We start from the raw sequence: 24,045 nt of genomic DNA, 5'->3' as shown, positions 1-24,045 counted from the left end.
ATGCACATAATATTTAAAGAGGTTCTGTCAATCAGTTGCACTAAGGTTTCTGAGACAATGTATTTTTTTTCTTCAGGGCATTAATGCAGCTGGTAACGGTGGAGCACAGCCTTCACTGCCAACTTCAGCAATGTACCAGTTAGACATCGTGCTGAAAAGAGGAAACAACCTTGCCATTCGAGACAGAGGCGGTAAGACCTGCTGCGCATGTTGTCTCCACTAATACTCCACTAATGTTCCTTCTATGATTTGTTGAAACAAGTAATCAGTTATGTTGAGATCATAATGTTCCTATGTTTCAGGAACAAGTGACCCATATGTGAAGTTCAAAATTGCTGGCAAAGAAGTTTTCCGCAGTAAAATCGTCCACAAGAACCTGAACCCAGTTTGGGATGAACGTGTTTGTCTGATAGTGGACAATTTACAAGAGCCTCTGTATTTTAAGGTAAAAATACTGCTTTTACTCACTTGTTACCAGTATAGTATATAATATGAATCTTGAATGAATGACTCTTATGAGGTGAATCGTTTTAGTGAATCTACTTGACCAGTGCAATCCGAATCCCAAATGAATGACTCTTTTTAGAGAATGAATGGGACAGATGTATTTAGATTCCTGAATGAATGACTTTTATGAGCCGATTCTTTTTAGTAAAACAAAGGATTACAGCGTGAACATTGTAGACTGACTTCAGTTCAAATGACTCTTATGAGCTGAATTTTCTTTTCTTTTTTTAGAATTGACAACAGTTATCAATCAGTCATTAAGAAGTCTAGAAGGATCTCTGATATTTCTTCCTAAAGAATTGACTCTTTTTCAATCTATTTTAGGTGTTTGACTATGATTTTGGCCTTCAAGATGATTTTATGGGCTCAGCTTACCTGTACCTTGATTCTCTGGAGCTCCAGAGGTATCTTGTCTTCATCATTACTGCAAAGATATAAGAATTCAAGCGTTAGTGTCACATTAATACATTTTGTACAATACAATAGTGTTCAGATGTATTAGGAGTTTCTTGCGATTAACATCGACAAGGTCAGTTTTGCTAATGTTTTGTTGTGATCTAAGAGTTTATGCTGATATCTAAAGCCGTGGATGCAGCTTTACAAAAATACTAAAGTTTTTGGTTACCAAGTATTATATTGACAATTGGACATTATCATTTTAAACATATTTATCAAAAGTACTATTCTTTTCTTTATGTGATAAACGATGATGCTACTTCTAATGGTGCTCATAACAGCCCATGTTTGTGTTGTAGACCTCTTGATGTTCGGTTGGACCTTCAGGATCCTCACTGCCCCGGTCAGGACCTGGGCTCTCTGGAGCTGGTGGTCACTCTGTTCCCAAGAAGCACAGAGGACCGAGAGGCCCTGCGACAAGCGGTAAGACTCACTTGGTAGATAAATGCTGTTTTATACTGGTGGAAAAAGGTGGAAAAGATTCAATCTGCCAGCAAACTCTCAACCTGCATCCAAAAGGTTTTCATTCTGAAGCGTTTACAGACAGATTTGTTTCACACTTTTCTCATAAGACTGTACAAACTGTTTTTAGCTCTCAGGAAGTGTTTAGCCACCGCATCCAGTCATCTTGTTTTAGAAAAGCATGTGAATCCTGCAACTGAAGATGATAATCTGCTCAATCTGATTACTGTACACTACCCTTCAAAGGTTTGGGGTATGTTTTTTTTTTTTTTTTTTAAAGAAATTAATGTCTTTATTCAGCAAGGACGAATAACATTTTTCAAAAGTGACTGTAAATATATTCAAAATGTTCTAAACTATTTATATTTCAGGTAAATGCTGTTCATTAAAGAACCCTGAAAAAAGTTTCATGGTTTCCACAAAAAAAAAAAAAAAAAAAAAAAAAAATTCTGGACTGTAGTAATGATGCTGAAAATTCAGCTTTGCATCACAGGAATAAATTACATGCAAATACATTCAAATAGAAAACAGCTACTAAAAATTGTAATAATATTTCACAATATTACTGTTCTTACTGTATTTTAGCAAATAAATGGAGCCTTGGTGAGCAAAAGAGACTTTTTTAAAAAGAATAAAAAATCTGTCTAACCCCAAATGTCTGAATGGTAGTGTATATATTACTAGTCTACTTAAAAAAAAAAAAAAAACTTTGCATTATGCATAATGTACATTACAAATAGTAGTATCCCACCACAGTGGTCACATGACTTTCTATGTTGCATTTAATTTTGTTTGTGATGTCCAGTTAGCCAGTAACAAATAGTTGTTTTAAATTTTTTTTATCGATTTTTTTGTAAAAAGAATCATGGATGGTTGAATCAATCACAGTGCATTGTGAGATACTGTGCCCTGCACAACATGCTCATTTAGCTTACAGGAAAATTGCTGTGCAAAGTCAAAAAGCCCATGACTCTTGAGAATCACTGATGGGACATTTGTCCTATCTGCATAATTCATGAAATGACTTTGAATTAGACACTAGAAACCTGCTGCACTGTGCAGGGGGGCGGAGAACACATCGAAATTCACATGATGCTCTACCAACAGACTAAAGGGCAGTCTGATGGGCGGCTTTGATCATCAGGACCGAGCGTGAGAACAGAAGATGCATCGCTTGATCAGATTTAGAGACTTAGCTTCTCTTCCGGAACAAAAATAGCTGTGGCGTTAATCAAAGCTCGCCCCCTGATTATACAGTCACACATTTGACCTGCTCTGTTGTTTTTGTAGACAATGCTACTGAGGAGAAGCTGGAAGAGATGCAGTAAGGTAAAAAAGCAAGAGCGCTTGCCACAAGATTCTCCGACTAGCTGCTGAGTAAACTGTCCCACATTGAGTTTTTCAAAATGTTCAGAGAAAACCTGGTTTGTGTGCAAAATGTCCTAAATGTGAGAAACGGGTCAGAATTGCAGCAGTCTGGTCAGAGGATGAAGAGTTTATTTGGTGCATTAGTTGTGGCAGTCATGCATCTCTTGGGGTGATGGGCCATGCCTTTTTGTAGGCATCTTTATTTTATGTTTTGGTGACCCAGTCATTCATGGTGTGTGTGAAACCACTTCACACTCTTTCAGTCCTTTCCCCGCTGAGGAGTCATTTCACTGTCTTAAACTGAGGGATAGTTCACTACAAAATGACTTATCTGTCATCATGTATTGTACACTGTTCAAAAGTTTGGGGTCGGTAAGATTTGCCTCTAAGGCTCACCAAGGCTGCATTTCTTTTATCAAAAATACTGTAAAAACTGTGAAATATTATCACGTCTTTTTGAATATATTTTAGAATGTAATTTATTCCTGTGATGCAAAGCTGGATTTTCAGCATCATTACTCCAGTCTTGAGTGTCACATGACCATTCAGAAATTATTCTGATATGATGATTTACTGCTTAAGAAGCAAGACCTCAAGCATACGTACCCCAAACTTTAAAACAATAGTGTACTTGCTCCCATGATGCTCAGACTGTCCTTTTTGGAGCTTTACAACCACATTTGTTGTTTCAGACAAGAGTAGGCTTTATACATCTCCTTTTGTGTAAAAAAAAAATCATGTTTCGGGTATCATGAGGATGACTGTATGATGACAGAATTGTCTTTTTGGACTGAAGTAACCCTTTAATGTCCTGTGACGTGTGTGTGTGTGGAGCGCAGCAGCAGCAGCAGAGTCTTCAGCTGTCGGACCTGCACAGAAAGTCTCAGCTGTGGAGGGGCATTGTGAGCATCAGACTCATCGAGGGTCGCAACCTCATCCCCATGGACCAGAACGGTCTGAGCGACCCATACGTCAAGTTCAAACTAGGCCCTCAGAAGTACAAGAGTAAGGTATGAGCGACTGTGCGCTAACATTTTACTTAAAGCCTTTAATGCATATAAAAGGGTTATTAAAGGGTGTAATGCTTTAGAATTATTCATTATGTGCATTGTAATATATATCTTGCCGTGAACAATTCTAGCTGAATTTAAAATGCATAGTCTAACAATGAATTGATAAGTGTTATAATGTATTAACTGTGGTCACAATTATTCATGAGATTGTACAATGCATTATTAGGTGCATTACACGGCATAATTAATGCATTAAAACTACTTTTATAATCCGTTATACAAAAAGGCTTTAAATAAAGTGTTACCTAATTTTAATTCCTGATGTAACCAAGGAACGGAAAAATAGTATTAACCAATAACCCTAGCCTGCATTATTTACAGCTAAATTTATTCTTTGTATTTATTATAATAGATTTTTTTTTTACATTAATTGTGACACATAATGACAAAATGTTGATTTTATATATATATATATATATATATATATATATATATATATATGTTTTAGATTTACATTTTGATACATTTTTTATCATTATAAACTAACATTCATAATAAATATCTAATAATAATATTAATAATGTATTTATTATCTTTCGATTAAACATTTTGCCATAATTAACAATAAATAAAAATGTAACAATTATAAAAATTATTATTTGTGTATGTTTATTTATTGAATAAATAAATACAAATCAATCATAATTTTTATTTATTTATTTATTTATCTCAGCATCTGCACATCCTCAGGACAACCTTGTTGTCACAGGTCACAAGATTGTATATGTTCACTATGTGTTTTAGCAGACAGTATTCTTATTCTGTCTGCTGAAACGTATACTGAACATTTCTATGAATACTATTTTTCTCTTACTTATTGTCCTCTTCTGTACAAACAGACAATCCCCAAAACCCTTAACCCTCAGTGGAGGCAGCAGTTCGACTTGCATCTGTATGACGAGGAGGGAGGAATTCTGGAGATCTCCGTTTGGGATAAAGACATTGGAAGGAGAGATGACTTTATTGGCCAGTGCGTACAAATTTCTACATATCATTAATTCACATTATCAGTGTGTCTGTTACCTGGAAATCAAACCCATCAATACGCCATTGCTAGATGCTTGGTTTACAAGAAGTACACGTGTTTAACATATTTTAGGTGTCAGCTGGACCTGTCAAAGTTGAGCAGAGAGAAGACCCATGAGCTGGAACTTGAGCTGGAGGAGGATAAAGGGACACTGGTACTCCTGGTGACTCTGACCGCCACAGTCACGGTGTCCATCTCTGACCTGTCTGTCAACCTACTGGACGACCCAGACGAACGCCAGCAGATCATTAAGAGATATGTGAGCCAAACAGAACATTTCTGCACAAAAGGGCTCATTTGACACTGTACAGCAAGTGTTGCTCTTAACATGTCTTCCTCTAGAGGGCGCTTGACCACTGAATCCTCCACTGAGCAGCATTCAAATCTCAGTATGGGTTTTATATTATTGCAAAATTCAGCTGTGCATCACACAAATAACTTACATTTAAAAAATATATTCAGATCAAAAACGGGTATTTTAAACTTGAATAATATTTCACAATATAACTGTTTTAACTGTATCAAATGATCAAATAATTACAGCAGAATCTTGTAGTGCTCTATTCTGCAGTACACTTCTATGACCAAAAGGGGGCGTAAGATTACCACAGTCCAGTGCACTACTGGATTAACACTGGCCTCGTTCACAACTGGACAACAGTGGAGTAACTCATATAAAACAAAGACATCTCGCTCCTCTCAGAGCTGTCTGTCCTCTCTATTCACGGTTTGTCTTTGTCCTGCCACTGTCCCCCGGAGGGCCGGTCACTGAACCGCTTACAGAAACTCACCACCAATGCAGACTGACCTTCTTTCATAACAGCTGCATAATGAAGATGTATTCGTGAGAGCCAGCAGATAATCTGGCGTGGCGGCTCAATGTTTATGTCTCAGTGTCCACAGCCGAGTGGCTCTGACGGGGGATTAGAGAAAGTTAGGGCCAAAATAGAGCTGTCAGAAACATATGGGTGTATTGCTGCTCGGCAGATTGTGCGCTTTGAATGTAGGCATGGGCCTCAGTGATGGGTTTTTGTTCTTTTTCAGAGTCCACTGAGGTCGTTCCTTAACCTGAAGGATGTCGGAGTCGTGCAGGTGAAGATCCTGCGGGCCGAGGAGCTGATGGCTGCTGATGTCACAGGTAAAATCGTATGTCACTTCCTGTGTTCATTTGTGCCCAGTGAAACAAAAAGCTGTAATTATCAGGTGATTTTAAAACTATGGCCTAGAAAACTCATGGAAAGTATCTAATTTCTGCAGTGAAAAAATACTTATATTTTTTGTAGTTATGCTATGCTTTAAAACATTTAATTAACTACATATGACTCACTGATCAATTCTGCCAAATCTATTAAACAAGCTTTTTTTGTGTGTGTGTGCATGTTTTTTCAAAGATACAGTTAAAACAATAATATTGTGAAATATTATTTCAATTTAAAAGTGGTGTATCACTTTCCAGAAAACAATATTATATTTAATAGTTTAATAATAAATTATTATATAAATAAGCAGCAAAAACTGTTTTCAGCATTGATAATAATAATAATAAGTGTTTCTTGAGCAGCAAATCAGCATATTACATGTTTTAATTATGGAATAAATAACATTTTTAAATATATTAAAATAGAAAACAGTCTAATAATACTTAATATTGCTGTTGTTACTATATTTCTGATCAAATAAATGCACACACACACACACACACACACACACACACACACACACACACACATATATATATATATATATATATATATATATATATATATATATATACTTTTTTTTTTCTTTTTTGGGGGGAAAAATCCAACTCTTTTTGATGTATAAACACCTTGAAAAATATACCTGGACTGTAAACTGGATGGTCTATAAGACTTTTCCAGGCATTTTCCAGATAATTTTTATTTTGGTCAACACTTCAGTTTCTCTTCAGGAGATGTATGATGCAAAGATGACCGTCTTGAAGAGAGGAGTCTCCTAATTTCATATATTTCTCACTCATAAGTTGATCTAGTTTTTGCGGTTTGCGGTTCTCTCAGAAGCGGACCACCTCATGGGCTCTGATTTCATGCTTCTTCTAATACCACACTATTGTGGACAGACAAAGGCTTTTAAAAAGCTTTTGCACACACACACACACCTTTCTTCTGTGCCTTTCTTTAAAAAGGTTTAAAAAGACTAGTCTTCCAATCTGATTTTTAGCTCCTGTACACTATTTTCCCTTGAAATTAAAGTTAAAGGCAGATACCAGTTTTTGATAACGACCATACCTTGCTTGGGTATTTTAAATTAAAAGTGTTTGAATGCAACAATGTGTTTCAGGAAAGAGCGACCCGTTCTGCATTGCAGAGTTGTGTAACGAGCGTCTGCAGACACACACGGTCTACAAGACACTGAATCCTGAGTGGAATAAAGTCTTCACCTTGTGAGTTCATTATGCACTTCCACCGCTGCTCCCAGCAGAAATATCCACAGCTGATGAAGTTGTTCTGTCACCTGGACTCACATTTACAAAACCAATCAGCTGTAATTTGGCTTGATTGTGTAATATATAACATTATAGAAAACATCAAATGAAAATGTATCCCATTCACTTATTAACAAGTCGACATGCATGCAAGGTCAAAAAACACTTTCATTGTCTAATAATGTGCATTTATTTTTACTTACTTGCTCAACGACTCCCAAACAATTTGCTCAACGATGCATTATTCCAAACCCCTCCTTTGCCTGATGCTAATCTGCGGTGATTGGTCTCATTTTCATTTCATCGTGAGCTTTTAATGCCTGATAAAGCAACTTTACTGATGAAACCGCTATTTCTACTGCTCCAAAAGCAGCACCTAGTGGCAAAGAAAACATTTGCATTTTTATTCAGACCAACTGGAAAAGACCAAAAAGTTGGGCGGGCAAGATGCTAATGTTTCATGTTGACTGAAACAGCTTGGGATTCGTTTTAAAAACGACTCGTTTCAATGATTCAGACATGACTCTTTCTTTTGAAAGACAATAACTTTATACACGATGCACTTTTAGATTTTAAAACTTTGCAGGATGTTTTCATTCACTTAGAGCTGTGTTACACACATGAAAGGTCATTTTCAAAAATCCATAATGGAGCACTTTAAGAAATATGAACAGAGCAGTAAACATCATCATGATTCTTGGACGATATTCATTTGTTGTTGGAGGATGTTTAGGTGGTTTTCTGCTGGCCTAGCAAGTCCATCCTTGCACCAATTGTTCATGACATTTTGGCCTCCTGGTCTGACTTAGTTTTAGTAATTTAGTGAGACTATCACCATTTACATTTATGCATTTAGCAGACACTTTTATCCAAAGCAACTTACAATGCATTCAGGCTAACATTTTTTACCTAACATGTGCTCCCTGGGAATCGAACCCACAACCTTGCGCTGCTAACGCAATGCTCTACCACTTGAACCACAGGAACACTTTTACCTGCAATATATCACAATATCTCTTGCATGAATTTTTCTCTTTTGTCTAATATCATAAATTAATTCTTCTAGTTCCAATATCAGTAGAACTGTATAAGAAGTGTTATTAAACCACACATTAATTAAAAAAAAAAGAAAAAAGAAAAATGAATGTGGTGGAATTGAGGTATCAATGCAATGTTGTGAAAATGGACAGATAGCAGATAGCACACCTTTTTGCAAAAAAAAGAAGCTGCATGATTTAAGGTATCAGTATGGATCTTCATAATTTCCTGCAGAATTTTACTCAGAAATATGTCACTTTATTACGAAAGGTTTTTTTCTGCAATGGTACTAAAAAATAAAAAAGGTAACTGACCACAAATCTCACAATTTTTACTTTTCTCATGATTCTGAGATGCAAACTAAGATTTCAGAGAAAAAAAATTGTGCGATATAAACTCACAAATAACCTTCCATTATGGCATTTCAATGCATTGCAAATTCCTGTTTGCAATAATGTATTGTGCCTTTAGTATATTTGTAAATTCCATATATTATAATCAATAATAATGGAATGTATTCTGCATAATTTGTTATAGCACACCTTGAGCTAAAAAAGGCAGCAAGATTTAAGGTACCATTCATCATCCAATCAAATCCTGAAGTCATATACCGCCCTCCATAATTTCCCACAGAAGTGCGCCACATTATGGCATTCAAATGTTTTGCAAATTCCGTTTAATGTTGACTTCATACAGTTTTTGTTATATTATATAGCGAAAAAGAATAGGAATGATTGTGTATATTTAGTTTTGTGTTTGTTTTGGCCCTGCAGTAACGTGAAAGACATTCACTCAGTGCTGGAGATCTCCGTGTACGACGAGGACAGAGACCGCAGTGCTGATTTCCTGGGTAAAGTGGCCATCCCGTTATTAAACGTAAGCTTCTCCGAACTCTTAAATCCACGTGTGTTTTTAAAGAAGCTTTTATAGATGTGTTTGAACGAGATTGATGGCGGCGGGTCTTTAAAAGCACACACAGCCAGGCCTCCCGGTGCCTGGGTAATGTCTCTGTGACAGAGGGATGCTGGTAACGAGCAGGTACTTGTCAGAGTTGGAAGTGTTGGAAGGAGGGAGGGACGGGGAGGGGATGTGCGGCTGGCTGTTTGATGCTGCTGCTGGGAGATCAGGGGTCAGCCGAGGAGGGGGGTCCGCTGGGGCTTCGCCAGACAGCAGGCTGTCACGTCTTCTTCACACAGATCCGCAACAGTGAACAGAAGGCCTACGTCTTAAAAAACAAGGAGCTGACAAGGCCAACAAAGGGGGTCATCTTTCTCGAAGCAGACGTCATCTTCAACGCCGTAAGTGTGCACTGCGCCCCGAGCGCTGGATGTTGTGTCTTTTGTTTGCGCTTTTCCACACTGTGGAATATGCAGTAATTATTGATGCATAGAGAACTCCAGCGCTAATTAAAACAAATCATAGTGCTTCTTATCACTTCAAGGTGAAAGCCAGTTTGCGGACGTTCGTTCCACCAGAACAGAAGTACATCGAAGAGGAGTCCAAAGTCTCTAAACAGGTAAAATAAAAAAATGTAACTATTCATTAAAAAGATTAGCTCATAGATAATGACACCTCTGTCATTATTTACTCCCCTTTTAATCGTTCCACAAAACACGTGCTGTTATTTTACTAAAAAAAACACAAAACGTTTTTTTTTTTCTTTTTTTTTGAAGAATCATTACACAGCTGTGTCCATAAAATGAAAAAGTGGTTAAAAAAACTCCAAAAAGGCTAAAATAAATAAAATAATAATTTTATTAATTAGTTTATGTTTTTAATTGTTATTATTTTCTGATAGTTCATTTATACAGTTTTAGTTATAGTTATTTTAGTACATCAGATTAAACTGAATAACACTGAGAAATGTTTCCTTGGCAACTATTTAAAATTAAATACGTTTACAAATGTTTATATTTTGTTTTTATTTCAGTTATTATTGTTCATTTGTCATTTATCTATCTTTTTGTATTTTCAGTTTTCATTTTTCATTTGTTTGAAACATTTTGTCTGTTCGTCTTTTTTTATTAGTTTTCTATTATGTCTAGATAGGTTAATTCATTAAAATTCATTTTTAATTCAGTTTTAGTTAATTTAAGTAAAAAAGATTCCTTTTCAATTAATGTTAACGGGTTAACGGAGTGTCTATTTACACTAACTCCGCCCACCATCGTGTGATTGGGCTACACAAGATTTCAAAATACGCCTGCTATACAACAGCTGCAGTGGTGTAGGTAGTAAAGCACATAATGTTATGATAATAGCATCTATCACTATTTGCACTTAGCTGCTGCCTATTGTTAATTTCAATTAATTAAAATGATTTTTTTTTTGTTTTGTTTTAGTTAACTTCAATAACAATGCTTCAGAAGACTCTGAATGTAAATCACAAAAGTCATACGGACAACTTTTATGGGGCTTTTATGATACATTTGAGTTCCATATATAAAATAACAGCACACGGGTGTGAGATCACATCAGGGGCGAGTAAATAATAACATAATATTCATTTTTAGGTGAACTGTTTATTTAATCCAACGGTTGCAATTAAATCAAAACCACTCCAATGAGTGCCGCCGGTCCCATGCCCACCACACAATAGGCCGAGGTGTTTGGGACAGGGGGCGCAAGCGCTGAATCGCTGCGTTTTCCCCCTTGCCCTGCCGCTCTAGGTGTTGAATAGAAATGTCAAGCTGGCCCTCATGAGAGGAGAGGGGCCACCCCAGAGGGCCCGGCTGCGGCTCTATGGCTGTGCCTGCTCATTGTCCTCTCTCTCAATGTGCCTGCGTGACAAAAGCGCTGAATTGGAGGGGCTGGGCTGAATCAGACGCTGTCACAAAGCTGCGCATTGAGCAGAACAGACCGATTCTTCAGTCCTTTATGCCCGTCTCAGTGAAGAGTTCAACCGCAGATTCGGCCGTATATCTAACCCCAGCTGTCAGTCACACCGTCACTTATGGAGATGATTACATTTAGCTCCTTTTTTGATATGCCATGAGATTAGTGCACCTTTTGGGCTGGTTTGTGTTAATCATGCGAATCAGAACAAGAAGAAGTCGTTTCATTTTCACTAGTTTGGCCTTTGATTGAAGAGAATAATATTTATGTTTTATAAAAAACGTAAGTCACAAAATCAAAATTTGGAATGTTTATTGTATAAAAGTTTTTCTTTTCTTTTGGTGCACACAAGTTTGAGGTCAGTAAGATTTTTTTTTAATAAATACTTAAATGGATTCAAAGTGTAAAGATTCATAACGTTTATGTTACAAATTGATAATGTTAAATCAACCAAAAGTGACAGAGACATTTAGTGTTATAAAAGATAATAAACACTGTTCTTTTGAATTCTCTATTCGTCAAAGAATCCTGAAACTATTTAGCATGGTTTCCACAAAAAAAAAAAAAAAAAAAAAAAAAAAAAATTAGATAGCAATAATTATTATTGTTTCTTGAGCAGCAAATCTGCCTATTAGAATGATTTCTGAAGGATCATGTGACACTGAAGACATTAGTAATGTAAAAAAAATTATATTACATTTATGCATAATTAAAATATATTGAATATTTAAAAGTTATAGGGAATTGTAATAATATTTCACTATATTAATGTTTTGCTGAATTTTCACTGTCAAATAAATAATTGCAACCTTAGTGAACAAAAACAGAAAACGGCACTGCATTGTTTTAATGTTTTGGTTAAAATACATCTCATGAAAATATAAGGTAATACATCATTCTTATACAAGTAAATTATATAAAATAGACCTATTCTAATATATTCTATATTCTTTTGGTTTGAATATATGTCATAAAATATATTTATGTAATATAAACATAAAATATATCAATATATTTCAGTAACATTTTCGATATAATATTTCCTATTTCTTGCTATTCAGCAGTATTCTCCAAAAATGCTCATAATTTTTAAGGAGGCTGTGCTGTAGTTTATGGCTAACTCTTGTTTTGGTTGAACTTCTCTCTCACATTCTCAGATGCTGCAGCAGAATTTTAACCGAGTGAAGCGCTGCGTCCTCTTCCTCATTAACGTGGGCTCCTACATCAACAGCTGTTTTCAATGGGAGTCCCCCCGCAGGAGTTTATGTGCTTTCTTGGTAGGTGGCAAATATACACAGAAACAAACACCATATTAATATGATACACACAGCTCAAAGAAACTCAAACTCACGTATTATAGATTAAAAGATAGGTCTAGTCTAGAGAATAAATATATGGATGCAGAGAATGTATATATTATGATTTGAGTGTGTTTGGTGACTCTTCTGTGTTGAAGGGCTGTGATGTGTCAAGTGTGCTCGTAGTTTAGCGCTGAAGAACCCTTGAGCTAAAACAAGTAGATGTGCTCTCTCTCTGTGGCCTGGCGCCTGACCTCCCCCCACGCCCCCAGCCCCCCACGAACACCTCAACAGCCCTTCACACGGTTCACACACTCCATCTACTCACTTCCTTCCTGTACCTGAAGGAGGCGCTGTAGACTCTGAGTCGCCCTCACAATAGATTCGCTTTGCTCTTTTCATCTGTACCTGTTCATGGAAATGAACTGACCGAGATTTGACCTCCCTCTTTAAACAGTGAAGTTCAGCACGGGTTTACGACTATGAATGGAAACTTAAAGCAAAACTCATTTACAATACAGTAACAAAGACTATGAAACCGTTCCAGCTCTAATATCAGAAAGGATGAACCACATTCAAAGCCTTTGTTAACATCAATACATACATACTTGTATAACACACACACACACACATACACACACACACACACACAAATATAGTGTGTATATATTCACTAATGTACACTAATGTTTATGTATATATATATATATATATTTTAAAATGTAATTTATTTCCTATGATGGCAAAAAGTAATTATATATATTAATGAATATATATATATATTAATGAATCGTTACTGAATAAAATGATACATTTATTAACAAAATTCCACAGATTTTAAGTGATGGATGGATTGATGGATGGATGCCTAATTTTGTGAATTATATCACCAGCTGTCACATACTTTGAAATCATACACAGTAATTATAATGAACTATTAGTATACAACTATAGAACTATATTATATTATTTTATGTGATGATTAATATTAAATGTTATTATCAAATATTCAATATTAACTGGAGTATATTTATTTATAACCATTTATAACCATTAGCAGTTATTGTAGTAACTTATTATAAAGGAATTATTGTAATGAAAATGGATTGCAAGACATCTATTAATCAATAAAATGACACTTTTAATAAAGAATGTTTTGGTTGTGATTGCTCAGATCTTTGTGGTGGTGGTTTGGAATTTTGAGATCTACATGGTTCCATTGTCCCTGCTGCTGTTACTGAGCTGGAATTACTTCCGGCTGGCCTCGGGGAAGGAGTCGCACGAGGGGAGCGTGGTGAGTCAGTTTCTGCATGTTGAGTCTAATGAGGGCTAAGTTTGTGACGTTTATCTCCAGCTCATTTCAAACACATGGCTGTCGCAGGCCGTCACAGTAAATATGACCGTCTCACCCTACCCATTCTATCTTTCATTACTTGAACTAACCATCAACAATTCCTGGTTAATAAAACAGTTATGTTATATTGTGCACAGCTGGAATTGAATGTTTTTATTCCAATTACTTCAGGTAATTAAAAGTAGTACAGTTATATGAGTTCTTAAACGTGCCATCCCACTTACCGGGTGTATTTACTTATCGCATTTTCCAGTTAAAATGTGTCAAACTAATTTCATGCCATCGTGAAATGTTGCCAATCAAACTAAGTGTTTACGCAGAGCTCCCTGCAAATTGATTCCTTTTTTAATTGTTGAAATGGTGTGGAATGAGTGCTGATGACTTTCAGTGAGCGGTGTTTCTGAAGAGGGAGTTCGCTTCCCAATTAAGCCATCCAAGGAGTATCAGGAGTCAGTAGCGATATGCATCAGATAAATTTCAAAACAATAAAAGAATAATTTTCTGCTACTTTGCAAATTAAAATATAAAATTATCATATTGACCAGCATGAATTATTTTTTTATTTTTTTATTATTGCTTTTTTTGTAAGCTCGATTTCAGTTGACGGACACATGACATACACTGAGAGAAAATCATTTTCACATTCAGGAGATAGACAACACTATACAGTCTGTCCCAAATGTGAGCCGTATGCATATGTTTTTCATATGTGGCCTAATGGCTAATAAATGTTGGAACAGTTGGCATTAGATAGTCATCAGTCTGTATGTGATGTAACGTGAGTCTTTAAATGACATTCTAAACTCCCCTGAGCAAAAAGGTTCTTGCTCTGAGGATGATTTTTTTATTGATCAAGAGACACACTGGAATTCTCAGTCGAGTTTTATTTAGATATCAACTTCATATCAGATGTTTCTTTAAAAACTGATGAGAAAAATACAAATGGGATGATTCTTGATGTTGAGTGTATAAAACAGGGTTCTTCTCATTGTTATCAAATTGTGATTTACAGGCCTGGAAAAGTCAGGAAAATTAATAAAATGGTAAAAAGTCATGGAAAGTTTTTATCTGATAAAATTCAGATTCAGAAATGATTTAAATAGCAATTGTTATCATTTTATTTTTTATTATCAAGTAATCAGGAGTGGCTTGGGAAGGTCATGAAAATGCATCTGTCAGAATATTCCTATTACAAAATGAATGCGCTTAGAACTTAATGAGAAATGGTGACGTTAATATGAAGTTCTCATACTTATTGTGATTCAAGTTCATATTGACTTTTGCAGATTTTGGTATCTTGGTGAAGCTCAAGCATGAGATTTCTAGGGTATATTTCTTTGGAGAAGCAGGAGAGCAAAGTTTCTATTTGCTCTCCATTGACCTCAATGCTGCTTTCACTCTAACAGAAACAACTGAGTTATTAAAAGGTTTGCATTTGTGATTTTTCTTGTTGCTTGATAGGAAGCGATGGAGGACCTTCTCGAGGATGTGGATGAAGAATATGACAAAGATGACAAGGTAACCATACATGTCTATGTGGAAATGTAGCGTCATTATTTCTTTGTCAACTCATTTAGACTCCTCTTATCACTTGGTCATGTTTCTGTATAGAATAGCACTATCATTTGTGTTCTTGTGTGTTATCTGAAGCTCATGAGGACAGCTGAAAGACTGGCATACAGACACACAGTTTAATATATGTGTCAGTGCTTTAGTTCAATTGCACCTGAGGCTTGCATTGCCAAATATATAAAGATATTGCAGATGTTTAACTCCAGCCATTCTTCGCATTCCCATAACCCTTTGTGTGCCACAAGGCAGCCATTAACGGCCTGAACTTTGACCGTGGGAGCTAATTTGGCTATTTTGGCACAAATGACCCAGACACCTGTTTTCCATTCATAAGGACCCCTGTCATAGGCCCGGGCTAAGCCTGGACATATGTTTGCACTTAGCTTACCATGAAAATACAGCGAGGGTTGGTATCACTCTCCAAGCTTTCAGAATTTGTTCCTGCTAATTTATGGGGACAATTGATTTGTTGAACCCTGACTTTGTAAGTTGTCGGAGAAAGAATAACACAACTTGCAGCCAGTCCCACTGATTTATGTGACCAGAGACACAGGTGAGGACTGGGGTGCAGAACCCGACGCCATCAAGCAGGGAAAAACACAAGATAGCATGGTTTAAATCACTTATATTTAATTGAAAAAATGATTAATGACAATCTATTAGAGCAAGCATTAAACACGCCGTAAAATGGTGTAAATAAAATTCATATTTTCTTTATGAACTTATAAGAAACTGTATTTTTATTCAGAAACATTAGCAGATGTCTTTATCGTAGTAACTTATTCTTATGAATATTGCTACTTGCTATTGAAAATCTATTTACGCACCACGTGAACAAGATTTCAATATTTATGGTCTAATATCCCATAAGAAAATTCAAAAACACTATGAATAGTTAAAGGATATGGAAAGCTCACAATTCAAATTTGATTTCCAACATTTTAAATGCAACTTTTGACATTTGATTGAGATGAATTTAAATCTAATGTTTAACATTATTCCATTCAGAGGCCCTCGTTTCCATATTAATGAAGCTGCGGTTTGGGATTGGAGACTTGCTGCTTTTGTGTTAAGCTACACCAAGTAACCTTTTAGTCTAAAAAGAAGAGACACCAGACAGCAAACAAAAGCTTCCCCACCCCCATGTCTTTCATTTCTCATAACACAACTAAAAAATCATGTTACCTTATTAGAAGTTTTCCTAATTCTTTTGAGTAACTTGTTATGTGCATTCAAACAACAGGACTCTGAGAGAAAGGGCTTCTTGGACAAATTCTACGCAGTTCAAGATGTGATCTTAACGGTTCAAAATGCTCTGGATGAAGTGGCCTGCTTTGGGGAAAGAGTGAAGAAGTGAGAAGCTTGGATGTTACTCATACCTTTGATGTTCCATTTTTTTTTTGTAGCATTAATTTTGTGTAATGAATGCATGGTTCCTCTCTTTCAGCACGTTTAACTGGTCTGTGCCTTTTCTGAGCTGGTTAGCCATAACGGTTCTATGTGCCGGTGCCACACTAATATACTTTATTCCACTACGATACATTGTGCTGGTCTGGGGTGAGAATTCCTATTGCTTTTGTGTATTCAACACTTTCCCAATGGTTTGTTGTAATGAATAATTGCAGAATGTTCTTTAAATAGAGATGCATCATTAGATCTTGCATACTAATGATTTAAAGGGTACAATATTTTGGATATTAGTAGGATGTGAACATGCATGTCCCGCACAGGTATCAATAAATTCACCAAAAAACTTCGGAACCCCTACAACATTGAGAACAACGAGCTGCTGGACTTCCTGTCTAGAGTTCCATCAGATATCCAGCTGGTAAGTTATTGATGATGATTAGTGATGTATTTTCATTCCTTTGCATGATTTACAACATGTTTGTGCAAAATGTGCTCATCAGATTCAATACAAAGAGCTCAAACCGGAGACTTCTGCAAGTCCAAGCAAGAAAAGGAAGAACAACCCCGGATAGATGCTGAACTGGGACTTTACGTTTCTGAATCAACAGCCTCCAAAGCACTGTTCACGTACAATACACTGTGAGAGTTGCAAATCTTTAAAAGGAGATATATTTCTATTATTATTTATGCAAATTTGCACAACTATAATAGCTCAAAACCTACTTTTTCATGTAATATATTTTGTATTATATACACATATATATACAATGAACCTTTTTATTTAAAGAGAAAAATGCTGCAAGCCGGATTCAAACTTGTGTCGCCCATAAGAGCACCATAGCTCAAAAAACATGTGCCTACCACTTGGTCGCAGCTACAGCAAATTAGACTTTTTAAATGTTGAGTCTATATAATGTGGCTTCTGGTGCAAAAGTATCAGCCTGAAAATGTTATTTTGCAAATGTCTGCACAGTTAAGTGTTATAAATGCAACAGTCTTTTTTGAAAACACCCAAAGACTTTACAGTGAACTTTACACATTGAGATTGCTCTATAATATAATTTTCCTTGGATAACTTTCAATCCACAAGCACAGGGAGAAACTGCACGCTGTGCATTTAAATGGAAAGAATGTACACGTGCATATGAAAAGTAACTGTAAATATACATGTTGTTCTAAGTATAAATGTTGTTCTTTATCCATGACAGATGTCATATGCTGATCACTGTTCATATGCTATGATGAAATTGTATTTTATTGTAATATTTGTACATTGTTTTGCTTGTTAATGATTTGTCAATGAGCAAGTAACTGTTAAGCATATATACTCAAGCAGATCAATTATTATTATTAGAAAGAATTATTTGTGAACATGTAAAGAAAAAAAAGGCATCTTCATACAGGGCTGAAACCAACTAATGAAAATCTCTCTTTGTGAACTTTCGGATATTTATTTTCAAAAACTATGAAATAATACACCTTTTTCTGAATGTTTGTGGTTTATTTTGTATTTTATGATGAAGCCAATCTATGTTACTTCTGTACTGTATGTGAAAGGCAGGATTTGATTTTGTCCATCAGGAATTGATTGGATCTCTTTAAGGTTTTTTTTTTTTTTTTTGGCTCAATGTCCACCAATGAATCATTCACATTAAGACAAGAATAAATAGGGTCAATTTGGATTCCATGATGACTTTAACCGCACCTTACAGAACGAAACAAATGCATTAATTAAAAACAAATTAATACATGCAGTTAAACATGGTGCCATGGGATTTTAAGTGCATATGACATTGTATAATCCAGTATTTTAAAATGCAGATTGTTAATCATTTGTCCAAGATCATCCAAGCAACTAATCCAGATTTCTCGGGACGGGGGTGGGACAGTAACAGATGATGAAAGAGTCATCATGCAGGTGGAGTTTTGTGTCTCCATTAATAAGTTCATATGGGCAACTGGAAGGTCCATCTCCCAGTAACAAATGAAAGGTTTATAATTAGTTTCTTTAATCTCTTCCTTATTAAATGCTTCTTTGGGAATCGGGACGGACTAATTGAGCTATGAAGGGCATCTTTTTAAAGTAGCAAAAGGGCAGTCTCTCCCATGGCCTGGGCTTTTAAAAAAGATTAATGAGAATTTAAACCAGTCTTGGGTTTCCCTTCTCACTTCATTAAAGGCTTGTGTAATTCTCCACAGTGCTCCTATAATGATGGCAAGCTATCACTATCATGTATAAACACTTTACAATAAAATAAATGTATTTAGAATTTTTTTATGATTAATATATTTGCATTGCAGTAATGAAATTGACTGAGGAGAAATGTAAGTAAATGTTATTAAATTTTTTATTAATGGTACTAAAATGTGCTTTATTTTCTTTTAAAAAATAAAAAAAATTTAAAGATAATTTACTTTTCCCTTTTGATTTTAGGTCGAAATATGACCCAGACATTTTTGGAGATTCTTCCATCCATACCATAAATGATAATAGTCAGCACCGGTCATCACTTTTATTCATCATGCTATCTGGAAACCCAGTCAGTCACACACAACACAAAAACAAAGTTCTAATCAAAGCACCAGTACTGTTGTGTTGCAGACCATTATTCCTCAAGAGCTTGAAGCTCGTCACATTACGCCCCGGGCAGAATTCAACACCCCCTCAGGCTCAGACACCCTGCAAGATCACGAAGGCTGGAAAAGGTGAAAAGTGCAGTATGCGACCAGGAAATCACTGTCAAGATTGTATTTACTGTGCCTCCTTAAGTGTAAGGATTTGCTCACATGTCGAAGGAAGTAGTAGCAGCAGCATATCTCATGAGGTTTGTGTGTGTCTCCGGCCAGGCATGAGTGCTTCTCTTACACAGTCTTGTGCAATCAGAAAGAGTTTCTAGAAAACAAGGTCCAAACACTTTCATCTCCACCACACATAAAAATAACAGCTAAACACCAGCACTGACAAAATGCACGATGCTGAAACAAGTCAAACAACAAATTACAGAGTAAAACACGCCTAGATAATGAACCGTCCCTTGTTCATCTCCATGCCTCATCCCTACTGATCAGAAATACCAAAGACTGTGGAATGGATACAACACATTTAAAATTAATAATGGGCCGATCTGTATGTGGAACACGTAGCAGTGGTTGGAAAGCAATGCATGAAAGCTGCCCCCAGGTGCTGAGCAGAATATGAGCACTGGCACCTCTGCGGGTTCACACACAGTGCTATGCATCTAATTGCTGAAGTGTCCACTCACACTCGCAGTGTTTCTCCACGGCATACTAATGCACTCTCGGCTCTACACGCGATGAGTGCCAGTCTGGCCTTGTGTACTCCTGATGTCTGTAGAGCTGATTAGCGGGGATCTTAGCCATTGCTGGAGAGCTGTGCAAACAGGAGTGTTTGCAGATCAGGTTATTGTTTAGATCTGCCGGCAATGCTCACAATGTTACTGTTTCAGTTGAAGATGGTAGATCTGATGTATTGGATCAAGTAGCATTCGAAGGTTGAGAAAGTATTGCTACTGAGTTGAGTGTTTACTATTCTTTAGGTTTTTTGATATTTTGGTTTGGTTCACACAATATATGTTTCCTTTGTAATCATTTTCTGCAACATAAATAACACAATGATGAAGCTTCACCATCTTACTAAAGAAAAGTGCCTTTCTCTATTCAAAAAACAGCCATAAGTAAAAAATGTTGTGAGTGTGACTTTTTTTCATCCATGGAAGATATGAAAGACGTCTCATTGTTTTTGTATAAACCATGAAAGTCAGTGGGGTCCACAACAATAATGTAAATGATGAAGGTCAGTAGATTTTCCATTTTTTAGGTGAACTATCCCGTTACGGCAAACAGATTAAAGTCATGCATCAATTTTGTTTCATTTGAAAGGAAATAAGGAAGCATTCTGTAGCTTGAAATGTGAAACAACAGGGAGTTAAAAAAAATCCCTATGAGCAGACACATATTGCTTAACCATGCGGATTGCTCTGGTAAGCACACTTTCTGATCTGTAATACAACTACCCAACCGTTCAAAGTTTGGGATCAGTCAGTTTGTTTTAATTAAACACCTTTTTTTCAATAAGGCACAATAAATTAATCAAAAGCCACAGTAAAGACATTTATAATGTTACAAAAGATTTCAAATAAATGCTGTTCTTTTGATCTTCCATACAACATCAAGCAGAAAATGTGTTAAATATTGATAATAATTATAAATGTTTTTGAGCTGCAAATCAGCATACTAGAATGATTTCTGAAGGTTCCTGTGACACTGAAAACTTTAAATTGCATTGCATTGCATCACAGAAATAAATACATTTAAAATATCAAAATACTGTTTTTTGTTGTATTTCTCCATCAAATAAATGCAGCCTTGGTGAACCTAAAGATAAAGATAACATTTGACTTTGACTGGTTTCTACTGTCTTCTTGCATTATCAGCACACGTTTCTCCTGTTTAACATTGTGCTGCTTTGACACAATCTGTATTGTATGAAGCAATATGTGAATTAAGCTTGACTTGATACTTCTTTCAAAACTATTTAAAAAACCTCCAGTTCCTCAAAGTGCCCAATCTCAGTTGGAATGAGATTAATTCGCTAACCAACAAGAATCTGAAGAGTGACTCACTGAAGGAACTGCAGTTTCAGGCAAATCGACTGGATTTAATGTAAAAGATGGACGGTGGATTCAAAGGTCTTTTTAAGTCTCTATTGAATCTAACTCACCTTGATATATCACTTAACAAGCTTCATGAAATACCAGATAATATATTCAGCTTTTTTCCAAAGACAATAAAATATCTTAGCGTGAGCAGGAACACGCTTGCAGATTTTGAGTGGGAACAGCTCATATATTTACCCCAGTTAGAGGCTCTGGATCTAAGTAAGAACAAACTGATTAAAACTATTAAATATACAGGTTCGTTGAAGGTCTTAGACTTGAGCCATAATCTTATCTTCAAATTGCATCACAGCTTTCTCAATGATGTAAAAAACCGATGATCCTCAGTCATGCTTTCAACCGCTCGCAGCACATCAGCGACGCATCCTTTCAGACCGGTAGCGATCACTACCTGAGCATGCTAAACCTGCAGAGAAACCCTATCCACCGTTCCTGTGGCCTTCTGGACTTCATTCTCTTTGACTTCATTGGAATCCAAAAGGGGTCATCCAATGAACAGTCTGGACTTTAAAAATGCCTGCATCAACAACAGAATTGCTCAAATCCTTTATGTTCTCACTTCATCCATCTTCACTGTCATGATGTCTACAACCGTCATGATACATGTGTTCTACTGGGACATGTTGTACATTTATAAACCTATGTAAGGTATGATACAAAGGACTCTTACGGTGTCAGAATGGGTACTGAATCACTTGTATTTTGAGCTGGAATCTGGAGGAAGAAAAGTTCGTCCACTCAGCCTGGCCGAAAGAGATTGGACTCCTAGTATACCGATCATGGATAACCTGAACCAGACTGTAAACCAAAGTAGAAAGATGATAGTTGTGCTGACGGAGGGATTTGGTCACAGTGGGATCTTCAATATGGCAGCTTTTCTGGCACGACAAAGGCTGCTGAAAGAGGGTGTGCATGTGATGGTGTTGGTCATGCTAGAACCGGTTCTTCGACAGTCGAGAATCCTAAACTTGCTGTGCGGTCTGTTTGACACAGTGTGCTGGAGTGGCCCAGAAACCCAGCGGCAGAAGGCTTTTTCTGGCACAGTCTGAGAAACGCAATGTTTACAAATGACTTCAGTGGATGATGAACTGGTACAAAATGAGTAATTTTGGTTGAAATACATGGTTGAAGCTTTCTTGGAAGCTCTTTTTTCCCCTGAACTGTTTGTGATTACAATGTTGAGGAACTTTTTACATTTATTTAGATTTGTAAATGTATTGTTTAAAATTGATACATTACTAAATAAAGAGTTGGTCAAAAATCTATACAGGCTAACGCATTTTTAAGGAAAGTCATTTAAGTTATTTTTGTGTTATTTTAATACTTTTTCAAAGCAGAAATAGGAATGAAGTTTTCACTCTCTAGAACAATATTAACAATATAAAACATATCACTATTTTTATCTACATGGGGGCATTGTATTGTACACTAATGTAACACTCATTCCCAAGTTAGTTTTTATCCAATGAAACCAAAGTCAAATGAGTTTTTCACCATTCTGTCTGGAAAGAGTACCCTACCAATGCAGTTACTTCCCTCTTGAACTAATTTTATCAACAACTTCTCAAATTAATCTTAGTTATAGTGCAATCAGAGTCACTATTGTACAGGACATACTCTGATGTGCTTTATCACTATCAGAGAGTGATACAGCGTGGTGACATATTTTTATCACTCCCTTTTGTGGACTCACATAGTTACAATACACAAACATACAGTTACTCCAGCTCTCTACGTCCCTCCCTTTTTCATCTTTTATTCATCAGGAAACCAGTGATGAAAAATGCATGACTCCAGGCAATGAAATGAATGCAAAATGAAAACTGTGGGCGTATAAAATAAGGGTGAGAGAAAGAATGCCTCTATCCAGGGTGACACTGGCACAAGGTGCGGATCATGGCGAGGGCGGTGATTCTGAAGAAAAACTTTCTGCTAACACTTTCTATGTTAATAAAGTAGATGAACTTCTGATGGACCCGTTTCATTTCTAGCATTACGAGAACCTGGGAAGACACTGTGTGCTGGCTGAATAATATTGTACAGTATGGTGAGCTAAACTTACCAAATATCACTCATATACTGAAGGCCAACCATGAGAAACAAAGCACAAATAATATGGTTTACAACTTAGGACCCAAAGTGCATCACATGGACCATTTATTTCATGAATACCTTAAAGGGTTAGTTCACCCAAAAATGAAAATTATGTCATTAATAACTCACCCTTATGCTGTTCCAAACATGTAAGGCCTCCTTTTATCTTCGGAATACATTTTAAGATATTTTAGATTTAGTCCGAGAGCTGTCAGTCCCTCCATTGAAGCTGTGTGTACGGTATACTGTCCATGTCCAGAAAGGTAATAAAATCATCATCAGAGTAGTCCATGTGACATCAGAGGGTCAGTTAGAATTTGCTGAAGCATCGAAAATAAATTTTGGTTCAAAAATAGCAAAAACGACGACTTTATTCGGCATTGTCTTCTC

At 36.2% G+C, this 24,045-nt stretch overlaps 1 protein-coding gene and 1 pseudogene across 2 annotated transcripts in view; both read left to right on the top strand.

The window, feature by feature from the left end:
- The window catches only part of LOC128020757 (multiple C2 and transmembrane domain-containing protein 1-like), a 28,490-nt gene extending 10,132 nt beyond the window's left edge, over positions 1–18,358 (top strand). For both annotated transcript variants that reach the window (XM_052607397.1, XM_052607398.1), the window contains exons 2-20: positions 77–191; positions 303–445; positions 832–911; positions 1,263–1,386; positions 3,633–3,803; positions 4,706–4,836; positions 4,966–5,152; positions 5,938–6,031; positions 7,213–7,315; positions 9,169–9,271; positions 9,592–9,693; positions 9,837–9,911; positions 12,388–12,507; positions 13,703–13,822; positions 15,344–15,400; positions 16,698–16,807; positions 16,902–17,011; positions 17,185–17,282; positions 17,365–18,358. In XM_052607397.1, coding sequence (XP_052463357.1) covers positions 77–191; positions 303–445; positions 832–911; positions 1,263–1,386; positions 3,633–3,803; positions 4,706–4,836; positions 4,966–5,152; positions 5,938–6,031; positions 7,213–7,315; positions 9,169–9,271; positions 9,592–9,693; positions 9,837–9,911; positions 12,388–12,507; positions 13,703–13,822; positions 15,344–15,400; positions 16,698–16,807; positions 16,902–17,011; positions 17,185–17,282; positions 17,365–17,436 — 2,115 coding nt within the window. In that variant the 3' untranslated portion in view covers positions 17,437–18,358. The remainder of the gene's footprint in view (positions 1–76; positions 192–302; positions 446–831; positions 912–1,262; positions 1,387–3,632; positions 3,804–4,705; positions 4,837–4,965; positions 5,153–5,937; positions 6,032–7,212; positions 7,316–9,168; positions 9,272–9,591; positions 9,694–9,836; positions 9,912–12,387; positions 12,508–13,702; positions 13,823–15,343; positions 15,401–16,697; positions 16,808–16,901; positions 17,012–17,184; positions 17,283–17,364) is intronic.
- Positions 18,359–21,422: 3,064 nt separating this feature from the next.
- LOC128020594 (toll-like receptor 8) lies at positions 21,423–22,645 on the top strand (annotated as a pseudogene).
- The last annotated feature ends 1,400 nt before the right edge of the window (positions 22,646–24,045 follow it).

The sequence above is a fragment of the Carassius gibelio genome, chromosome A10 (assembly GCF_023724105.1).
Source record: "Carassius gibelio isolate Cgi1373 ecotype wild population from Czech Republic chromosome A10, carGib1.2-hapl.c, whole genome shotgun sequence".
In the NCBI taxonomy this organism is placed as follows: Eukaryota; Metazoa; Chordata; class Actinopteri; order Cypriniformes; family Cyprinidae; genus Carassius; species Carassius gibelio.
This window is presented reverse-complemented; position numbering and strand designations above follow the sequence as displayed.